This window comes from Lagenorhynchus albirostris, chromosome 2 (assembly GCF_949774975.1).
Source record: "Lagenorhynchus albirostris chromosome 2, mLagAlb1.1, whole genome shotgun sequence".
NCBI lineage: Eukaryota > Metazoa > Chordata > Mammalia > Artiodactyla > Delphinidae > Lagenorhynchus > Lagenorhynchus albirostris.
In genome coordinates this window covers 119,654,474-119,671,314 of record NC_083096.1, presented here as the reverse complement: position 1 = coordinate 119,671,314, position 16,841 = coordinate 119,654,474, and the positions used below count along the sequence as shown (strand labels likewise).

Sequence of the window (16,841 nt, the reverse complement as noted above, 5' to 3'; positions counted from 1 at the left end):
TTTTCCTGATAACAAAGGCTATGTTTTTGATAAAATGTTGCCCGTTTCTCATCACACTTTGCTGTTGCTCTGTGTATGTCTTCTGTGTTGTTTTGTTTTGTTTGTCATTGTTTGTTTTTGTTCTGCCTACAGAGTCCAGTCTGGCTCTTATCTCAGCACGGGTTGGTTTACCTTCATTCTGGCCATGGATGCCTGTTATGGCATTCACGTCTACGGGATGATAAATGACACCTATTGCAAGTAAGATCACAGGAAATTATTTTTATGCATCTCCAATTCTGATATGTTGTCAAAATATCACAATTCATTTTAATACCATAAATCTGAGAAACAGATAAAGCAACAATTATTTCCCAGCATTCTTTGCTGACATGACATTTTATTGTCAGTGCATCAAGTTGTGACTTTTAGGGATGATAAAAAAGAAAAATATTTACCACAGTCTAATGTCAAATGTCAGAAGGAACATTTTTCCCTTAGTCTGAGGCATATCAGGGACTTGTGGCTTGGAAATACAGAACAAGTTCGGTGGTTATTTAATTTGCAAAGTAGGTTTGTCATTTCTGCTGCTCTAATGGTTGATAGATGGCTGTCTACTCAATGGTTGTATTTGATCTTGAAGGACAAAATGTCCTGAAGCCTCAGAGAAGCTGATACCTTAATGAGAATTCCTGGAAATTATATTTCACTACTAAGTGAGTAATCTGCCAGATTGTTATTTAAAATGGGTATGTTTATCCACAGTATATTCCTGCTGGTAGGATAGTTTCTAAGTAGATAATAAAACAAACGTTCCATGCTTCATGAAGGTAATGAAATATATTTCCCTACCAACGATGGGCACAATATAATTCAGAGAGCATTTTAATCATATTGTCAAAATGGTAACTAAGCCACAATCCTCATAATCAAATATTTCTACCCTAACTATAAGCATGATGGAGCACAGATGAACCAAATATCTTACTCTGAAAAATCACTAAGCTTCTTCAAGCTCTGCAAGAGCAATCAGGTTATCCAAAGTTTGTTTCCATTATACACCATTTCCTCCTTCAAAGGGTAGCTATATTTTTGCATGTAATTGGTGTGATATATACATTTTATTTGATTTATTAAGGCACTAAGGATCTGGTATGTCTTCCTAAAAGCTTTTATGTATAATAGCTTTTAAGTGAGTTCATGGACAAGAATCATGCATGGGTTTGCAAGTAAATGCATTTACTGGGCACATAATGGAGTCTTGTAAATGAATACTTCATTCTTCATCTCAGTCTTTCTCTCCTTTTCTTTATTTCTTTTCTAGGACAGAAGGGTATAGAAAAGTCCCCTACCATTACTATGAACAAGGAAGAGACGAATGTGATGAATATTTTCTCCATGAACACGCCCCATATGGGGGGCATAGGTTTATCACTGAAAAGAAAGTGTTTGCTAAATGGGCCAAGAAACACAGGATAATATTTACACACCCAAATTGGACAGTGTCTTGATGTTGGCTTTTCTGACCTTGCCACACCACTTGACATGATCATGATACTGCAACTGTGATGCTAATGATGCTGATGCTGGTGATGATAAAGGCAACAACAATGATGATCAAGTTTCTGTACATTCTCAGATATGGACGGTGATTCTGCCAGTAATTTGAACTTGGGATTTCGTGGAGTGTAGTTGTGTTCATTATGTTCTTTCTGAAGGTTCAACATTTCATACTGCACTTTATAATCTAACTGGAATTGAAATAAAGGCCAGTAACATGACAAGAGTGACCTAAGAAATGGGAAGATTATCCTTCAAGATAGTTGCCCAGGATTCTTGGACAGTGAGTAATTTCCAAAAGCCCTGGGATTTGGTCTCATGAGGCAAGGTTATTGACTCTGCTGTCTGTTGAACCTAAGCAGCTCCACCATCTTGAAGAATGGTTGATTGTCAAACACTGACCCAAGAAATGCTTTCTGGGTACAAGGGTCTTGCCACAGTAACTAGTTGGCCTGGGGGCAGGAAAGGAATCTCTTCCTGACTTACCATCTTCCTACAGTACCTCCTACAGCTAAAGCCTCAGGCCATTTCCTAATTCACAAGGAAGATATGGACATCCTACCCACCGGGATTACTTGACTATCTCAAACACTTCATTCCAAATGAGCTAACTAGCAAATCTTTTTGAATTTCTACTCTCATCACTCCATTCTTACTACCCCCCAAAATATAACTAAACATATTACTAGAATGATCTGTATTAATGTTTAGTTATTTTTGGTTGAGTGCTAAATATTTCAGAAAGCTATTCAACAAGTAAGATACCAACACTGTAGTAACATAGACTGTGAAAACATTCTTAAAACATAACCAAAAGGGTTTACTAACTCTGCTTCAACATCCAACAACACAACATTTTATGCTTTTTAAAATCATGAAACAGGGAAATCAAAGCATATTTTTACATCAATTTGTATCCTACCATACTTCATAATATATATTTGTATATTCAAATTTCTATTTTATAGGCCCAAGATGTGTCTCTCCACACATTTCATTATCATTGCCAAGTGCCAACTGTTAGACATGGAGAGGAAATGATTCCTTGTATTTAATCTGACCAGAGCTTTTGCCTTCTTGGGGTTTATTTTCCCCAAACTGTATCAGTTGCTATACCATAATAACAACAATAATAATGACCTTGATGTCTAAAGTGCTTTGTCATGTAGAGTCCTTTCACATATGCTGTCCCATGTGATGCCTGTGACCACCCCATCAGGCTATTGCCTATGCATTCTGACATATTAGCAGATGATCTCTAATTTGTTAATTGCTACTATATATTCCAGATTGCTCCCCTTCCTAATATTTGTATAGAATAGAGTTTATGTAGACTAGTAACCAATTGATTTCAGTGCCAAATACAATGTATTATATCAGGATTATGCAAAAAGTATCCCAAGGATGGCCCTGGCCATAAACTAGGAATCCTGTGAACAAAAGTACTTTTGATTTTTTTTTTTTTCGTGGCTCTATTTAGGTGGGGAAAAGATGAGGTAGCAGAGACAACAGGAAGAAATAAAAGTAAAGAAATACAGTTTCTCGTCCCCATCTTAAGATTACTTTGTTCTCCATATATTCATTGCTCATTAAATATTAGAGGGTTGATTTGCTGAGAGAGTAGCTGAGAGACCAAAAACATCCTTACCAATGATTCAAAAGACAAAAGCTGGGCTTAACTTACAGCCTGTTTTGGAGACTGGAAGTGATGATGCATTTCACCTTGGGAGCCCTTTCCAGGTCTCTACCAGTGCTAAGTCCCATGATAGGCTATCTTTAAAATGGTCCATCTTGGACAAAAACCTCTTTCCTGCTTTTTCTACCATTTTAATACCTCAATATTCACATCCATAAAAATGACCAAGTGCCACTTACGTTGTTGGAACTATTATTGTTGTTATTCTTTTGTTGCTTCCTTATGTGATTTTCAGTACTACGTATGCTAGTTTTTGTGAGCTAATGATGGATAGAAATGCCCACTCAAAGAAAAATAAACAGATGAAAATGTCAAAATTGTAATACAGACTGTTTTTCCCCCCTGTTGTGATACAGAAGTTCCACTTTTAAATAAAAAAGAAGCTTGGTTATCAGAGTGTTTCAGGGAATGACATAATGTAATTTATTTAGTTTCCTGGTAAATGGAGGACCAACCCTATTTGTTTTAGCCCTTACTAATGAGAAACTTTGGAAAACATCCTTGCTCTCCTACTTCACTGTCGCGCTCTCTGATGGAGACTTTTACAGAGCCCTGCATCCCTCACTCTATGACAGTAGGTGTGTGTAGAATAGGCAGTGATTCCTTTGGAGTGGTAAGGGGTGCCTCCCCTTCCCTCCCTTTCTTTTTTTTCCTTAACTAAACCCCAACTCTACACTTTTTATTGTTGTCTCTTATCTCTTTTTTTCTAAAATTGAGAAACAAAAACCAGATTATTCTTAACATGGAGACCTAATTGAATGACTCCCAGTGTCATCATCATTTTGATAGAGTCACATGACTTATTTTTCTCTGCATTCTTAATGTTCTCTGCTTCCATTTCCTGTTCTTCTTTATCCTCAGCTTCCTAATGTGGAAATATAAAGTGGAAATTTAAAGTCTAATTTCTCCCATGTTGAGAAATTTTCCATCTAAGATTTACTGATAGAGAAGAGAATGGTAAAGGAGCAATTCAAGGAGAGACCTTTGTAGTGCAAATTTCTGGTCCATTTTCTAGCAACTGAAAGAGATTTCATCCAGCACCTAAATATTGGAAAATTTAACTCATTCATCACTGATATGCATACATCCCAGAAGTTAAGTAATATCTGTGAAAAATAAAAATATTTCAATAGCGTCCAAGGCTCTAGGCAAATGGAGTGTGGAAAATGGCCACAATTTTCTGAAATCAACATAAAAATATGCAAGCTAAAGATAATAAAGTAAACATTATTTTTAATTCTGCAGAATCCTTGATAAAAAGTAAGAAAATTTTAAAGGGGTTTTAAAATGGATGTTTGAATCCTTTCTAAGTTAGCCTAGTGATAAGTACTAATTATTTATATTGTTATGATGGTAATGTGAATTAGAAACCTTTTAGAATATATGATTTTACATTGTTGTCAAACCTATCAAAGAAAAAGCAATTTGGGAGGACGTTTGTATGTATGCCCATAGAGTCCCTCTGTGTGTGTGTGTATGTTTATAAAGATATACATGCAATCCTATATTTCTCACTGATGCGTATAAATCACAGAAAATCTGTTTTAGACTTTATCTGAAATTTGTGGGGTTACATTTTGAATCCTGAATAAGAAAGAAAATCCAGATTAAATGTACTGATTGCTAAGAGTACATAAAATCATATTCAGTGGCTGGACAAAAGAATAAAGCTAGAGAAGCTGCTAAATCTAGAACTGAGGACACAATTAGATGCCACAGTTGTCAAAAATCAGACCTGGAAGTATAGCAATCTGTATCGTAGCCTCTGCTGATTGCAGCTCAGCTAAAGTCACATCGAAAAACAGCGCATCAAGCTCCATTTGCACTGATGTGAGTGAACATTGGTCCCCCTATTCAAAGAAGACTGTCTTTACCGTAAGCAAACTCAGATTTGCATGATTTTTATTATATGGCTAGAGAACTGTGACCACTGTGGAAAAGAGAAAATTATATAAGGAGATTGCTCTTTGAGGATTTGGAATGAATCAGCTGATGTGGGAGCAAGAGTCTGAACTGGGGACTTTGCTGACCTTTCCAGAAGTATAAAGCCACTAGAAGAGAATCACTTATTACTTCCTCAGGAAAAAAACAACACTAAAGTACTTCAACTGGTGCTGTTAATTGGATGTTAATTATAAGCTCAGTTTAATTTCAATAAGTGAGAAAATATAATCAGATGGCTCACCTTTTTTTTAAACAGCATACCCATCTAGTGTTTAATGTGGCATGTCAAATGCAAAGAACAAACTCTGTTGTCCAGTGTCAGTTGTTTGCATGTCTTAGCACAATAAATGATTTATAGTCCCAGGGCCAAGAGGGGAAAATGCTTTTCCCTTAACTGTAGTTTTAAGAGGAAAGACCTCATCATTTTAATAGTTTACATAGATCCCATGACTGAAGGAGCCAGTGCTAGCCTTTGTAAATTGTCTTGACTTGTAAAACTGCAAGGGGCTTTAGTGACCAAACAATCCAACTCCTGAATCTTGGAGTTCAGGAAATTGACCGGTAGAGGTGAAGTGACTTGCTGGTGGCTATAAAACAGACTAATGGAAGTACTGAGACTTAAATTCTTATCTCATGTCTCCTTTTTTAATACTTTATCCACTGCGTTGTTCGTTTTAGCACAGAAGAGTAGCTGGAAAATGCATAAGTGACTCATTGGAAGAGTCTATTCCTGGAAACCAAGAGCTCCAATTAATGTTGATTCTACTCACAATCTGAGAAATGTCTATACTAAAGTATAGAAATATTTGCATAATTGAAGTAATATCTCAGTAATTGTTGATATGCTCTATCATCTATGTTTGTTGCTTATACTGGGCCATGTTCGATTATCACAAGATTCTAGGATTCGTTTAAAGTATGTAAAAGTCAGTTTCTTCTTTTGTTATTGAGGATGATGAAGCCACTGATAGTCCTAAGAGCTGTTGAGTATGGAGGTGGCCTGGTGTAACTGGCAGGTCCTGTTGTTGAATTATCCCCAGAGCCTAACTGTCCTCGTCCTGGAACCAATTCAGCTGCCTGGGTTAGTGAAATAATTCATCTGTACTGGTAGGTGAAATGTTACCTTTGATATCATGCTCATGTTTGTACTACACATGATTTTGAGCCCACGTACACTCTGGAAGGTAAATCAAATGCCCCACAAGACTCAATCACCATGAAGATTGAAAGGGCTTTTTCTTTACAGCCCATTCATGTGATACTGTTAGAAGAGGAGAATTTTGAAATACACGCACTAGGTTCTGAAAAGCCTCCTGTGGCTCAGAGATAGCATATTGTCCTGTTCCTTGTTTTTGCTGAATCTTATAGAAACCACTAGAGTAAAATTCCATGTAAATTGCTAAAGCATCAAATCAGAACTGTCCTTGGGCATTGTAACATTGCAGAAAATGTCATTTTTTTTTTTAGTTCTCTACTTTTTTTTTTTTTTTCTTTTCGGAATAGGTACAATTTGTTTATGGAGTAAAAAGCTCCTCTTTCTCCACAGATATGTCTCCTTTTGTTCCTGCCTTGGAGACTTCAGAAAAATAGAAGTTTACTTTCATAAAAATGAAAAACATCTTGACAAGTAAAATAACCAACTGCTAAATTCATATATTTGCCTACATAGCGAGCAGCTTCTTCTAAGAAACTCCAAAGGGACCAAAAGCAGGGCATTTCATGGTTCCTTGTTACCTAACCTACAAAGCACTCATTTCCCTGTGTTTAACTTTGTTGTCATTGCTACTGAGTAAAACCCATTTCTATTACATACACTATATTTTATGCTTCACTCATTTTTCCAAATTCACACAACTTTTGCTGTAGTCTTTCATTCACTTTAAAAACCTGTAATCTTCATCTATTTATAGAAGAAACTGTAAATGCACAGTTGTGAATTTGGTGAGGTTTTATTTTCCTCTGGCATCATATTGCTTTATTTCTAGGCATCATGTCTCAGAATAAAGCTTACTAAGTGGCAATGGACTACTGGTATATTTCAGTTTGGTTTACTTTTACAACAAGATAAATGAGGAGAGGTGAACAAAGCCAGAGAGTATATGTCATTGAAGGGGAAAAAAAAAAAGAGTTGGGCAGCAGTGGGGTGGGGAGAGAGAGAGATTCAATATATTCAATATCCAAGGCAGAAAGATGTCTAGGATACTACTGCAGATAATGGCAAGAGAAAATGTTGGTCAGCCTCCAGAATTTGCTTTGTCTACATTAACTATCTGATGCTGAAGTAGATTTCCTATCTTGCTGTGTCAGACCTGTTAGCAAAGTTGGGTTAATACGTAAGCTGCTTAAAATAGAGAAGTCTTCGTTCTTTTCTCCCTCCCTCTTTCATTACTTCCTTCCTTTCCTCCTTTCACTCCTCCCATTCTCCCTTATTTTCTTCTAGAAAACTCAGCACGCTTACAGTTGAACATCATACATGGATAGTTTCTCATTTTACAAATTAGCTTACAGTTCTCTACCAAACTCTGTAAGAGACCCCTATTTGGATATGATCTTAAAATGAGAGTGTTTCTGGTAATAAAGTAATAATAACCTATGCTTATATGTCAGGTTTATTAAAGGGTTGTTATACCTCATTCAGTCACCTCAAATACTCTATGAGGTATGTAATGTTACTATCACCTTTTCACATATGAGAAAACTGAATCACAGAGAATTTAAGTAACTTGTTCAAGCTTGGCCAGCTAGGGATAGAATGAGGTTTTGAACCCAGGCAATTTGACCTAGAATCAAAACCTGGTTGCAATAGGCTAATAGATGTAACCAAAACCCCCCACCCCCAAATTTCAGTGGCTTAACAAAATAAGGTTTTTTCTCTCTAAAACATGAGTCCCCTACAGATGCTCCTCTCTAACCAGCTTGTCTCCAAGGATGACTCAGAGACACAGGCTCCTTCCATCATGTGGCTTTGCCCTCCACAGCATCCTTAGAGACCTCCCTATGTAGCCTGCTAATAGGGAAAGCATGGGGAACTTGTTTTTCAGGCAAGTCCAGAAGTGGTGTACATAATTCCACCCACATTCTACTGGCCAGGCTCAGTCGTGTGACCTGGCAATGTTGTCTGTGTGCCCAAGAGGAAAACAAACAGGACTTGATGAACATTTAGCAGTCTCTGCCATAATATTCTTAGTCATGATGATATATAGCCTTAAAAAAAATCACTCAGTTTTGTGCAGCTATATGGATGACTCATTTATGTTCATAATCCTTATCAAGAACACAAGAAAAAAAACGCTTTACATGGATGTCAGTACCCACACCTCAACAAAATAAACTAGGGAGCAAAATGCTGTTTTAGATCTTATTATGCCAAGAGAGGATATGATTTCCTTTACCAGAGAAGGTGAGACGAGAAACTAGTAAGAAACACTTCTAAGCATTTACCAACAGTAGACTTTGAATGTCTTAATGATCTGTGGTTAAAGTAATACAGACTGATCCTTGCCTCTGATCATCCCATCTTCTTTGGATACCTATTTCCTTTGCAAAGATTAGCCTCCCTTTTCAATTTTCCTTTGGTCTTCAGGTCTATGCAGTGCTGCAATGATATTTTAAAGTAAAAAAAAAAAATGAAACTGCTAGTTCTCATATTTTAAAATGACAAATATCTCTTTCATACCCTCTTCCCTTTCTCTGTTCACACTGGCATATGAACTTGTTCAAGGAAAAAGGTCCGAATAGGCCATAAGTGTTGTCCATCACCAAAACAGCACAGGGTGTATTCTCATGGAGAGAAGCCCCTCATACTCTCTCCCGACATTTCTCTTCCCTTCCCAATACTTTCTATTCTTTGATATTATTTTCTGTAAGATATCTAGAAATCCTTTACTCCTAACAGCAATTGTATTTCACATCCTAGAGTTCTTTCTCATTTAATAGGAAACTGCTGTCTTGGGAGAAAAATGCTTTGCATGTTAGCATATAAATTTTCTTAGTCTGTCTATTGAGACAGATTAGTTGAGACTCTAAAAACAAAATAATTAGAGAAGAGAACCTGCCAGTGTTTACTTTCTTCCAGGTCAATGTGAAATTCCTTTTAAGGACAAGAAACTATAGCTCCTGGTTGGTAAATGACAAAGGTTTCAATTTCTAACAGTTGTAACTGGTGATAAGAATATCTTTAGTTGCTTTGCAAGGATAAAATGAGGTTCTCATTATCCCTCGTCCTATGGCTAAAATTCTTGAATAATACAAGTATACAGTGTATACCAGGAGCATCTTATACCACGCAGTGTTAAGAGTTCTTGAATCTGACATTGGTAAAACTTTTCAAATATACTGTTTTCTATGCTTATGAAATCACTCAAAAATCTATATAATCTTCCAAAATTATTTTCCTCCAAATGCCTGAACTTCTCCAGAATAAAACACCTACAATGAAATTAACTTAGAAAGGTCTTCCATCTTCAGTGGCAGTTTTAACTTCAAATTATAATGGCTTGTCCAACATATCTTTTGGTGATGCTGGTTATAATGTGTTTCATCTCTAGTAAAAAAGGGCATACTCTACAATCTTTGATGGATAAAAGGGCATTAATGTTGGATGAGGACATTATTACCATGCAAATACAACTGTGGATCACGTAGAGCTGTGGGTGGTTGCTCAATATGAAACAATAGAAGAAGCAAAAAAAAAAAAAGAAAGCATTTAACAGCCCAACATATGGGTTCAATGAAACCAAATGAAATTTGACAGGAACAAATGTAAAGACAGGCACTTTGGTTCAAAAAATACAGGAGCATGACTTAACTGCAGTACTTGTGAAAAATATTTGGAGGTTTTAGAGCAATCTAATGTGAGACGTAGCAATTTAAAAGATCACTATGACCTAAGATGCTAGGAGAGTCTACGAAGAAGTAGGGAGGTTCAGGATTAATCGGACCACTTCTGGGAGTATTTTTATAACTTGTTTTCACTCGATTTCTGATTGGACAAGTAGTACATGTTCACCATCAAAAACATTGAGAAGACAGAAAGGTATGACACTCATTATCAAACTGCTTGGTGTTTATCTGGTACTTTTCTATAGATAATAGTTAAATTACATAAATATAAAATATGCTATTTTATAGCCTGTTTTGCTCCTTAATAAGAAATCACAAGCATTTTCCCAATGTCACTAAATTATCCTACAACTTTTCTGTTGTTGCATTGTGCCATAATCTATTTATCCATTCCTCCACTGTCATTTTTCTTCTATATGATAAACAAGTTTGTCCATGAATTTTTGAACACTCCTCTGATTTGTTTTTACTGTTCCAACATACAGTGTGCCTGCTTCTCTGCATCCTTGCCAAAAATTGGTGGGTTTTTTTCATCTGTGCCAATTTTACATATGCAAGAAAGGTTATCTTGCTTTAATTAGCATTTAATTGCTTACCATGGAAGTTAAACATTTTTGCATATGTTTTGACACTTTATATTTTTTCTTTCATTTATTAGCTCTTCCAATATTTTGTCCATTTTTCTATTGCAGTGGGAGTCAGGATCACTTGGGAACTGGAAGTCATATTATACCAGGAATTGAAAACGTTTATCTAGCTTGATAGAATGTTTAAAGGAGAACTAAATTCAAACATTTAAAAGGCATTAATGGAGGTGCGAAATTAGTGTTAAACTCTGTGGCTCCATTGGACAGAGCTAGAGTCAATGAATGAAATTTCAGATTATATCTCAGGAGGACATTCAGAAGAGTCCAAAAGTAAAGTGTGGAGTTTTAGACTGAATTTGTGTGAAATATTCTCAGAGAGATCAGATCATCCCTCGTTCAGTGTTTCACACAATTAGATAGAAAGTTGGATGTACTGGCCTCACCCCCAGACTCCCTACAAAGCACACGTTCTGTGAAATAGGATGCAACTCCATGTGAGAAGATTTCACACTGAAGCTCTGAAAAAATAAGCTTAAAATGGCTGAGCTTTGGGAGCCCTTTTCTTTACCAGCAGTGTATTCAGAAGCCATCTTTTAAAACAAGTTATTTCTGATGATGGCAAATTTCACAGAATTCATGTTCAGAGTTGGTTCCTGAATTCTGGGGACACATTCAATTGCTGGTAGATACACACACACACACCACCACCCCCAGCTTTACAACTGCCTATTACTTGTAATGCTTCACAAGGAGCCATGATTTCCTTTGCTTCCCGGTGGGGGAAATTTGTTCACATTTCATATATCCATATTTTTATATACTTGCTATTGTGCTATGTCTTTGAAATGTAATGACTCAAGAAAATTACATTTAGTATCATAGCATTCCTCACGTTTGTAATTTATGACAATGGATATCACTGTAGATTTAGGAGTCATTTATATTGTCCACCTTTTCCTATTACTGCTAGATTAAATAAATTCTTCATATTGAGTTTAGCTACATTTTTCAGTTTTCTAGTCTGTACCACTCACTTTCAGTATATTTATAATCCTTTTATCTGATCTTAGTAGTTTCAAAATGTTGCCTTGGATATTTTAAGTTTTGAGCCATCAATGCCCTTTTCAAATTGCCTTCTTAAGATTTTTGTAAAATAATATTCTCCATAATACAACTTTAAATTACCTGCCTTTTCCTTTACTAAACTTAATCCAAGAAGGCTAAGTGAACATTAAGCATCTTAATCATCCCACACTGTCAAACTTGTTTTCTCATTACTGAGACTTGGATAAGCCATAAGCTTAAGTATGTTCCTGGCAATGTAACTAGAGTGAAAGTTTGATAATATAATTAGTATATAACTATAGAATTAGTCCTGGTCTTTATTAATATCTATACAAAAATATTATTTCAACAAATATACATTGAATATAACCAAATTCATGGTACTTCATTAGAGCTTTGGAAAATACAGAGATGGGTAGGCTGTAGTATTTATCTTTATGGAGTTTACTGAAAAGCTAGAAAGATAAATCAAAATTTCCAGTAATTACAAGATGGCCTAGAACAAGGTAATAAACAAAAGAATGATGCAAACAAAAAATATCATATGTTATACAGAAAAATAAGAAGTATAAGGAAATGATGATTCAGATATAAAAATTGTCATTACATTATATGTGCAAGTAATGTTTAAATATACCTATAGGGTGATTCGAACTCTCCAGATGACACAGCACATGTTAGATGTCAGGAAGTTCATCTTGAACTTCTATTAGCAATGCCTTTTGGAAGTGGTTAATACAGGAGATAGCCGCCAAGACATAAAGACGCTTTCATCTAAAACAAGATGAGGCTTCGTGACAGTAGTATCTTGTAGAATAGCAATGTTTATTTGAAAATGTAGGGTTTATTTTTGAAAAGTGAAATAAAAATGTCCATGATACAGTAAAATGCAAATATCTTCTTTGAAATCTGCTAGAGGAACCCCAGAGAAGGCTCTGGTACTATTTTTAAATGTATTCATTGAACAAATAGCACCTTTAAAGGACAGTTCAAAGTAAGCTGTGAATTTAAATAGCATAGGATGTGGAACAAATGTAGGTGTAAATATGGATCCATTTTATCCCTTTTATCCATGTAGATCAATTAGTCTTGTGTTATTATTCTCTATATGCAGTCACTCTCAGCTTTAGGAGTGACCATGAATGTGAATTACCCTGATTATGCTTTTTCTCATGATGGCTTTATCTATATGTATCTACTGAGCTTGAATGAAAATTTTCTAATGTCATGATAGCTATATGCATCTACTTGGAGACTTAAGCAGGCTAAGAAACAGACCGGGAAAACAAAAATCATAACATGCACCTGACCTGATTTTCACCTGTTGTCTACAACTTCCGAAGAAAATCTAATGAAGGAATCACACTTTTTCATGTGATTAAATAGATTTCACGACCTAAGTAACCTACTTATGTTTCTCTAGAAGTGACCTATTCCAGGAAAAATTACTCTCCTGTGTGCTAGGTGAGTTACCTTGAGTGGGGAGAGGGGAGAGGTAGTTTCAAAATCATAAATGAACAATTTTCCACGTCTCTTCTCAGTCTCTGTGGAAATCTTACATTCTTTCCTAATGGTTCTTCTTCTCCATTATATATTCAGCTGGATGGGCTACCCAGTTCTCATGAACTATGGTCACTGAGTCCACACTTCCAAAAAAGATCCACATATTTTGGTCAATTGATTTTCATAGAGATGTCAAAGTAATTTAATGGAAAAAGTATAGTCTTTTCAACATATGGGGATGAAAAAACTGGATATCTACATGGAAAAAATGAATCTCATTTCTTACTTCACACCATGCAAAAAAATTAACCTGAAAAGGATGATTGGTCTAAGCATAGAAGATTAAAAAAAAAAATCTTAGAAGAAAACAAGTATAAAATATTCATGACTTTGGGTTAGGTAAAGATTCCTAGGATACAAAAATCATAAAAGAAAAAATATTAATAAATGAGATTAATCAAATTTATACCTTTTCTTAAAAGACACTGTTAAGAAAATGAAAATAGAAGCCACAGAGAGGAGAAAATATTTGCAGAGGACTCATATTCTGAATATATAAAGAATTCTTACAACTAAATAATAAAAAAATCTGAATTTAAAATGGACAATTTGAACATATGCCTCACAAGGAAAGATATACAAATGGCCAATAAACACTTTAAAATGTGCTCAACATCACAGTGAACAGGAAATATCAATTAAAACTGAACACTCTACTAAGCACGAGGGACTCTTTGGTGAAAAAATTTGACATAGTTCTTGCCTTTATGGAGTTTGTAGTGTAATGATAGAGACAAACAAGTTAAAAGGCTTTCACAAACAGTTGGATAAGTGCTGGGACAGGAAGAATACAGGTGCTTTGGGGGTGATGACAGAAGGAATCCTAACACAGACAAGAGGTTAGACAAGGGAATTATCAAGGCATGCTTTCTGATAAAAGTGAATTTAAGTTGAGATCAATGAGATGAGTGGAAGCAAATTGAGTAAAAGGGGTATGAAGAAGATAAGCATGGACAAGGAACAGCGTAATGCAGAAAGTCATAATGAAGAGAGAAAGCGTGACAAGTTCAAGAATCTAAAAGAAGTTTACTATGACTGGTTGGAGAAAAGCCACAGGGGTGAGAGGTGGAAGGTGGTGGTAAGAGATGGATGAGCAGTTTAATCAGAGGTCAGACCACGTAAGTCTTTACAGGTTGTCATAAGAAATTTTAACTTTATTATGAGAATAACACATGGAAAGCATAGAAAGATTTTAAACACAGGACTTGTTGTTTAAAAGCATCACATAGAGGGAAGAGAAATCAAGGACAATTCACAAGTTTTTGGCTTGAACAATTGGGCAGATGTTGATACTACTATCTATGCTAGGAAATATACTAGAAGAAGCAATTGGAGATGAATTAAGTTTAGTAGACATGGTTAGTTTGACACGTGTATAGGACATGGAAATGAAGTTCTATATACGAAGCTCAGGTGATAGATCTAATCTAAAGATATAAATTTTGGAGTCATCTGTATAATGAAGAATAAAGTGTGATAAGTGCTATGACAGAAATATGTATAGAATATCACAAAAGCACAAAGAACATTTCTATTAGTTTCCTATTGCTATGAGACAAACTACCACAAACTTAGTTGCTTACAACAACACACATTTATTATATCACAATTCTTGTGAGTCAGGAATTAATGCATTGCTTATCTGGGTCCTCTTCTTTAAGGTCTCTAACAAAGCTACAATCAAAGTGTCAACCAGGGCTGACATCTCATCTGAAAGCTCAACTGGGGGAGGATCCACTTCCAAGTTCATGTAATTGTTGGCTAAATTTAGTTTCTTGATGGCTGTCAGTTGGAGACTGCTCTTAGTTCCTTGCCATGTGAGCCTCTCCACAGGGCAGCTCACAACATGACAGCTTGCCCTCAAAGTCACCAATGTAAAGAGTCTGCTAGTAAGATTAAAGTTATAATCTAATCATGAGCATGATATCCTTTCAATGTTGAGATATTCCATTGGTTAGAAGCAAGTTCCTCAATGAAAGGGGATTGCAAAAACCTGTAAATAACTATAGGCAGGATTATTTTGGGCTACCTACCTCTCCATCTCTACCTAGAAGAAGTAAAAAAGCTTCCACATAAAAGTGACTCATGAATCCGAGAGAAGGTATGTCAATTCCAAATAGTCAAAAGAAGAGGGCAGACTAGTGATGCCCCAGTTTTCCATCTTGATGCTGATTATCAAAACTTCCATATTTTCCTATGTCAGGATTGATCATGGACCAAATCGACCAAAATTTTAAAAGTTGTAATAAATCTAGTGTATAACATGAGAAAATGAATTCAGCCAGGAATAATCAAATGGAGTTGCTTTTTCAAGGAAAACCAAGATGAAAGGGGTAAGAAAGACTATGAGAAGTTATCCTGTTTAAACTCTCAACAAAGTGGGTATAGAAAGGACATACTTCAACGTAATAAATCCATACATGACAAACCTACAGCCAACATTATACTCAACAGTGAAAAGCTGAAAGCATTTCCACTAAGATCAGGAACAAGACAAGGATCCCCACTCTCACGACTTTTACTCAACATAGTATTGAAAGTCATAGTCACAGCATTAGATAAGAAAAAAATAAAATAAAGGGAATCCAAATTGGAAAGAAGAAGTAAAACTGTCACTGTTGGCAGATGACATGATACTATACATAGAAAATCCTAAAGTTGCCACCAAAAAAAAAAGAAAATTAGAACTAATAAATGAATTCAGCAAAGTTGCAAGATACAAAATTAATATACATATCTCTGTTTCATTTCTATACACTAACAACAAACTATTAGAAAGAGAAATTAAGAAAACAATCCCACTTACAAATGCATCAAAAAGAACAAAATACCTAGGAATAAATTTAACCAAGGAGGTAAAAGACCTATACTCAGAAAACTACAAGACACTGATGAATTAACTTGAAGATGACACAAACAGATGGAAAGATATACCATGCTCATGGATTGGAAGAATTAATATTATTAAAATGACCATACTACCCAAGGCAATCTACAGATTCAATGCAATCCCTAGCGAAATACTAATGGCATTTTTCACAGAACCAGAACAAATCATTCTAAAGTTTGTACGGAAACACAAAAACCATGAACAGCAAAAACAATCTGGAGAAAGAAGAACAAAGCTGGTGGTATCCTGCTCCCTGATTTCAAACTATACTACAGAGCTATAGAAACCAAAACAGTATGGTATTGGCATAAAAACAGACCCACACAGATCAATGGAACAGAATTGAGAGCGCAGAAATGAACCTATATACAGTCAATTAATCTATGAAAAGAAGGCAAGAATATACAATGGGGAAAAGACAACCTCTTCAATAACTGGTGTTGGGAAAACTAGACCACTATATGCAAAGAATAAAATGGGACTACTTTCTCACACCATATATAAAAATAAACTCAAAATGGATTAAAGACTTAAATGTAAGACCTAAAACCATAAAACCTTTGGAAGAAAGCATAGGGAGTACACTCTTTGATATCAGTCTTAGCAATATATATATATATTTGGATATGTCTCCTCAGACAAAGGAAACAAAAGCAAAAATAAACAAATGGGATTACATCAAATTAAAAAGCTTTTGCACAGCAAAGAAAAATAC

At 35.5% G+C, this 16,841-nt stretch overlaps 1 protein-coding gene across 6 annotated transcripts in view; it reads left to right on the top strand.

Annotated features, from left to right (window-relative positions):
* The window catches only part of ST6GALNAC3 (ST6 N-acetylgalactosaminide alpha-2,6-sialyltransferase 3), a 655,315-nt gene that overhangs the window by 578,757 nt on the left and 59,717 nt on the right, over positions 1 to 16,841 (top strand). For 4 of the 6 annotated variants that reach the window (XM_060139726.1, XM_060139725.1, XM_060139735.1 and 1 more), the window contains 2 exons: positions 133 to 240; positions 1,304 to 3,552. The exons of 1 other annotated variant lie outside the window; for it this stretch is intronic. In XM_060139726.1, coding sequence (XP_059995709.1) covers positions 133 to 240; positions 1,304 to 1,490 — 295 coding nt within the window. In that variant the 3' untranslated portion in view covers positions 1,491 to 3,552. Of the gene's footprint in view, positions 1 to 132; positions 241 to 1,303; positions 3,553 to 16,841 lie in introns of those variants that run through there. One more of the 6 variants, XM_060139727.1, reaches the window with a different exon arrangement.